At 36.5% G+C, this 6000-nt stretch overlaps 1 protein-coding gene across 1 annotated transcript in view; it reads left to right on the top strand.

Annotated features, from left to right (window-relative positions):
• Positions 1-5727, top strand: part of LOC5572571 (DNA polymerase alpha subunit B) — a 117434-nt gene extending 111707 nt beyond the window's left edge. The window contains exon 5 of the mRNA XM_021857348.1: positions 4935-5727. Within this exon, the coding sequence (XP_021713040.1) occupies positions 4935-5084 (150 nt within the window). The 3' untranslated portion in view covers positions 5085-5727. The remainder of the gene's footprint in view (positions 1-4934) is intronic.
• Positions 5728-6000: the final 273 nt, after the last annotated feature.

Here is a 6000-nt window from a genome sequence, read left to right on the forward strand (position 1 = left end):
TCTTTGCCAAAGTTGCCATTTTCGCATTCGTTTATCGTGTGGCAGGTACGATGATACTTTATGCCCAGGGAAGTCAAGGAAATTGCCATTACGAGAAGATCCTGGACCGACCGGAAATTGAACCCAGACACCCTCCCGCATGGCTTTGCTTTGTAGCCGCGGACTTTAACCACTCGGCTAAGGAAAGCCCCGAAGAGTTGAAGAGTTTTGCACCGTTTAAAATATACCGGATGTGACCATTCGGACATAATTCCCGGAAGAATCGGCTATACATTTGTTGGATACTAAACCGTTTCGATTCTCGAAAAGTAGAAATCAAACATAACTGTGCACTAAAATTCATTCCCATAAGCTTGGCACAGATGTTCAGATACAAATTGGCCACTCTATCGTAAGTTTGTGGCGTCCCGGGACCCGAAACGGATCATTTGTAGGATTAACAAATGGAAAATTCATAGTTATCCAATTCAATCGTTTCTCAAAAGGTTTACACTGATGCAATTTTTTAAAATTCCGTCATGTAGTGGCCACATTATAACCGAAATTATCTGTGACTTGAAATTTGCCTACCTCCAAACAAACAAACGCACAATACCCTTCTCACCCGACTTGACCCAGTGATCCACCGGAAAAACTCCGACCACAGGAATATTTCCGCGTTCCTCTGTCCACTGCTAGAAATTAGATATGTCTGCCAGTATACTGACAAAAAATCATTTGAGTCCATTAAGAATTCGCTGAGCGATGAAGGATTTAGAATTTTCGCTCTCTACGAACTTTTTTCACAAGCATTTGTAGTCTTCGGCAATGTTTTTCATCGTACACTCAAAATAATCCAAACGTCATAACTACGTGAAAAATCACGTAGATCCTTATAATGAACTTTGCCCTGTCTTTATTTGGCAAAGGTAACAATTGCCAACCCAAAGATAAACACCAAATGAGGCTCTAGTAATTTTCACTGTGGTTAACCTATCGAACTTACGTGAAAAAATACGTACACGGTTCAATTCATTCCGATCGTGTTCATTTCTCGAGTCATTTTGTGTTGTGAAGTTGGCGTCAGTTGTAAATAAACATCGAGAGGTAGACGGTGAATTGAAATAATTTCCCATTCTTGCAATTGTGAAAATAAAGCGTGAGTAAAACATTTATTCTGTGTGATAATAGGCTTATGAATGTTAGCTGTTACTATCTTTTGCGGTAATATTTTTCTGAAACAGGAACGTTGCCAATGGCTATGCAGTGGAGGGTTCCGTGCTCTTTGACTTCTGTTGGTACACGCCAAGGCCAGACGAAGGCCATCAACTTTAATATACAGCTGTGTTCTGATACCTAACCACCTTGATTGATACTGTACATCGAAGAGTAAAATAAAATAAAAAAAAAACATCTAAATACAAAGTAAAACTAAACGTAATACATCTAAACGAAATTCTATTGAAATTTATCGGAAACATTCTGTAGGAATCATCTAATTCCATGGTAAGAAGAATGGGAAAATCACGTAGCTATTACGCGGTTCTTCGGTAGAGTGAAATAAGTTCATTCATTCATTGGTTCATTCTTCGTCACCTATGATTCCCGTGAGAGCTACGTGAAAAGTACGATCGAAAAAAAAAAAACACGTATGTTTTCACGTCACAATGACGTTTGGATTATTTTGAGTGTAGGAATGCCTATCGAGAGCTGTGTTCAGATTTTTTATGGAAGACAATGGACGACCTCTGGCGATTTTTCTTTGCGAAAGTAGGTTTTCCCATAGTAAATCCCATACAAACTTTGAACGGCTGACGCTAAAATATATTTTGCACAGTTGTTATGGGACACAAAAAGTGAACTGGAGCAAGAATTTAATTTTTTCATATAATCGTGTCCCAGGCTAATCCAGGGCTTCTCGCGGGTTTCTCGATTTTCGCGGATTTGGTGTGCCAGGCGCGAAAATCGCGAGCGAATGAAATTCTGTCGCACAAATCGCGGATTTCCCAAATCATGCTACAAAAATCACCAACAAATTGTTTTGAAACGTACAATTGTGCAGTTCATCATTAGAAAATTTGTACAGGTCGGACTCGATTATCCGGAGACTCGATTATCCGGAATTTTAGACTCGATTATCCGGAATTTGTTTTCTGATGTTCTTGTTTTTAATTTTTTATGCATACATCTGGGATAGTTTGGTATTGCAATATACAATATAAATGATATTACATTGATTGCCATTCAATTTATTAATTATAAAAAGAAACTTTTGTATGTTATGAATTTTTGCATTTTTGAACGTATTTAAATAAAGGGGGGGTTTGAAAAAGTGTTTTTTTTTGTGTATCCTGTAGGTGACTGAAATATTAAGTTTTTTGAAGTGTAAGTAATACTGTTGGAAAGGCAGTACCTACTTGAAGCCCAAGTAAAAGTGAACCTATGAAGCAGTATTCTGTTTTAAAATTGGAAATCGAAAAAATAAATAAACAGCAGTTTTATTTTCAAAATAAAATAGCTGTGCGTTTTCCGACTTGTCGATTTTAGAGCAGAAAACTGCTTATTCTGTTTTAACATTTGCTCCACTTTTACTTGAGCCTCAATATTTCCCTAAGTTTAAATGCAAATTTTGATTGTATGAATTGTTTTGTAAGCTTAAATGTGAACGATTGAACTCGTTTTTAAAATCATACTGCATAACTAGTTTTTCAATCAAAAAACCGTTTATTTTCGGGAAACGTGCTTATTACAAAAGAGATTGTCCACATTTAGGCGTATTATGCTGGATTTCAAAGTTTACCTTTGCCAAAAAAAAATATACGAGCTGTAAGAATTTTGACGTTATTTTCTGAATTAGGGGACCCAAATTTAGTACATGAGAAAGTTTCTTACTTTTTAATGTGTTTCAATATTCATTTTTCAAATTTATACACTTCCCCGCATAAGTATGGAATCGTTGCAATACTGAGTATTGCAGCACTTTTAAGTTTAGCATCACCCAAAATCCAGTGATAAAATTTATTTCAACAAAAATAAAAAATCCCAGGGGCTCAAAGACGTATTTTTTAAGATGACCTCAAAAATACATTGATCTAGCATTTTATAATCACGAGATAATATTCATTTTAGGTGATGCTAAACTTTTCGAGGTGCTGCAATATACAGTATGAGTGTTGCAATACGCGATTCCATACTTATGGTGGGTAGTGTATATTCAAGCTAGTTTTTGATACATTTAATATTATTTCCTCAAAAATCAGTTAAATACAATAATAGAGATGGACGAAGTACTAGTTTTGTCGAAATTAAAATAACCTCAATTAACAATACCTCACTTCCCAAGGATAATATAACAGAGAGTTGTAAAATAGTAACAATGTTACGATTTTTTACGATACAAATGATTGGATATTGTGACATGAAGTTTTGTACATGTACATGTTCGTTTTCATCATAATTGAAGATTTCAATGACAATTGCAATCATTTTTGTTTGGCGCGGATTGGTCCTTCCAGGCGCGGATCAATTTTCAGAAGATTTTCGCGGATATGATTTTGATGTTTTTGTAACAGCCCTGCACATGTCACAAGTGTTCCAATATTAATAAGTCTTCAACAACTTTAAACACATAGCCATTAAGAAGGCAGAATCGGTAATTGATTTAGAACTTTCAGAAGCAGTTTTTTCGTTCAAAATCAAGGAAGTTTGCATGAAAATGTGTTCACTGTATTTTATTCTCCAACAGAAACTCAGTGAACACATTTCCATCAAAATAGTTTCAGTTTTGAACAGCAAAACTGCTTTTGAAGTTTCAATGAAGACTGTGATTACGGTGGTGGACTCTTGAACTATCTCAGCATCAACATCATTAGGACTTTCACTCTACATACCTGCAACCATGTACAGTTGTGTTCAGAATAATAGTAGTGAAAGCCGATTTTCATACAAAATGCTCAACTTTGGCATGCTGTAACTTCGTTTCCATATGAGAAATCGGCATGAAATTTTGGCAGTGAACTACAAATGTACTCAATTTCATTATCACAAAATTTGAAAATTTTCACACTACCGGCTAAAAAGTTAAGCACCAGGTGAAATCGCTCAAAATAATAGTAGTTGAGCGTATTTGTAGTTCACTGCCAAAATTTCATGTCGATTGCTCATATGGAAACAAAGTTACAGCATGCCAAAGTTGAACATTTTGTATGAAAATCGGCTTTCACTACTATTATTCTGAACACAACTGTACTTTGGTTGTGTAGAATTCATCGATAGATTTATTGATTTCTAGGTAAGGGAAGATTCGAATATGACGTCCATCGATTTTCGGGATTTCTAGACCCCCTTCCCCCTTTGATCGATTGGTCACCACCAGTGAACTTTCAGCACAAAGGTTCTCCAGATTTGCGCTCTTAAAAAATCAAGGTTTGGCTTCGTTGTAGCTGCACCTTAAGCTGATAAATACCATCAAGTGTAAGAATTGCATACGAGGTTCATCTGACTTCATCGATCCTTTCTTTCGTTAATCAACTTCTTCAAAAAAAAAAAAAAAAAACTTCCGCAATTACCCTATCATTTGATGCAAGACTCGGCGATTGTTTATCGTCCAACAGTAAAGGGTGTTCGAAAAGTAAACATCTAAAAGTAAAGACATCTAATTTCAAAGCGGTCTTCGACAACCTTGTAGCTAATAAATATACCGAACAAATTCACAGTCCATAGTACTAACTCTAAAGGGCATCAGGGGGAGAATTATAAACGAATAAATAAAACACTTGCTTCTCCCATAGTAATAGCAATTCACATACGAACTTTCAAGGGCCTTTGTTCATTTGAACAAATTATGGGAGGGCATTTAGAATTGAATGGGCAGTGTGTGCAGCAAACACAATATTTTAAACCACTCACTATCGCATCTACGACAACGCTAACGCTATGATCTATATTCGTTTCAGGAGCTGCACCGATGTGTTTGTGTCAACCCGCAACACCTTATGGATCAGACCAGCGGGGAAGGCACCTTTGCGCGGGTGGTGATCAAACCACCAACATCAGAAAAGGCCTTGCCAGCCGAATATGTTGTTATTGAGATGGTCAAATCCTGAATCTCGAGTTATCCCAGGACGAAAGTACAAAAGAAGCGCTAAGTTTTTAGCGCATAAGAATTTTTAGCGCATTTGTTATTTTTATTCTTTTTTTTCGGATAAACTTCCTTATCCTTATTATTATTCCTACACGACCAATAAAGTGATTATTTGACCAAACATTATTCAGGCTTATCCTACGCGGCGTGTGAGTCGAGACGAGTCGCTCTCACCTCGGGTTACGTTAATCAAATGGGAGCGAGTCGACCATTGTCACCTCATTCGACTCGTCTTACCTCACACGACAGCACATTTCGCTAAATGAATATAATAAATATCTCTAACAGGGTATGGAATGTTGTGATATGGTTCAAGGTATGATTCAACTCCACTATAAGGTAAAACCTTTTTATAGGTATAAGTACAAAAAGATAATTGGGTTTATTCTACGTGTGGCGTGAGGTTAACAATTGTCGGTGTCATATAGTGAGGTGACAATTCTCGACTCGAGTGAAGTGACTCGCCGTGCAAATCAAATGGAGAGTCATTTCACTCGAGTGGAGAATTATTACCTCGCTATACGAGACCGACAATTCTCACCACACGCCCCCAGTAGAATAAACCCAATTTTAAAGAAAGTTGTCCGATTTCTATAAAATAAACGGGACAAGATGAGTCAAACTCAGAAACAAAGATAGTCAGTAAGAGAAAAAAGTTATTTTATTTTGTTATTATTGATATTGATCAAAGCATATAATAAAGTAAACACAGCATGTATTCATGAGTAAACATAAAAGCTTTAATTTATTTTTAATTGCATATCCAAAAAAAAACAACACCCTTAAGAAAAGATTCCACGATTGAAAAATGGGGTTTGAAGAAACAACTTGGACGTTTCGCTCCCGTTTCACCCCAGGAACTGGAAAAATAGTTGGCC

This window comes from Aedes aegypti, chromosome 1, assembly GCF_002204515.2.
Source record: "Aedes aegypti strain LVP_AGWG chromosome 1, AaegL5.0 Primary Assembly, whole genome shotgun sequence".
Taxonomy (NCBI): Eukaryota; Metazoa; Arthropoda; class Insecta; order Diptera; family Culicidae; genus Aedes; species Aedes aegypti.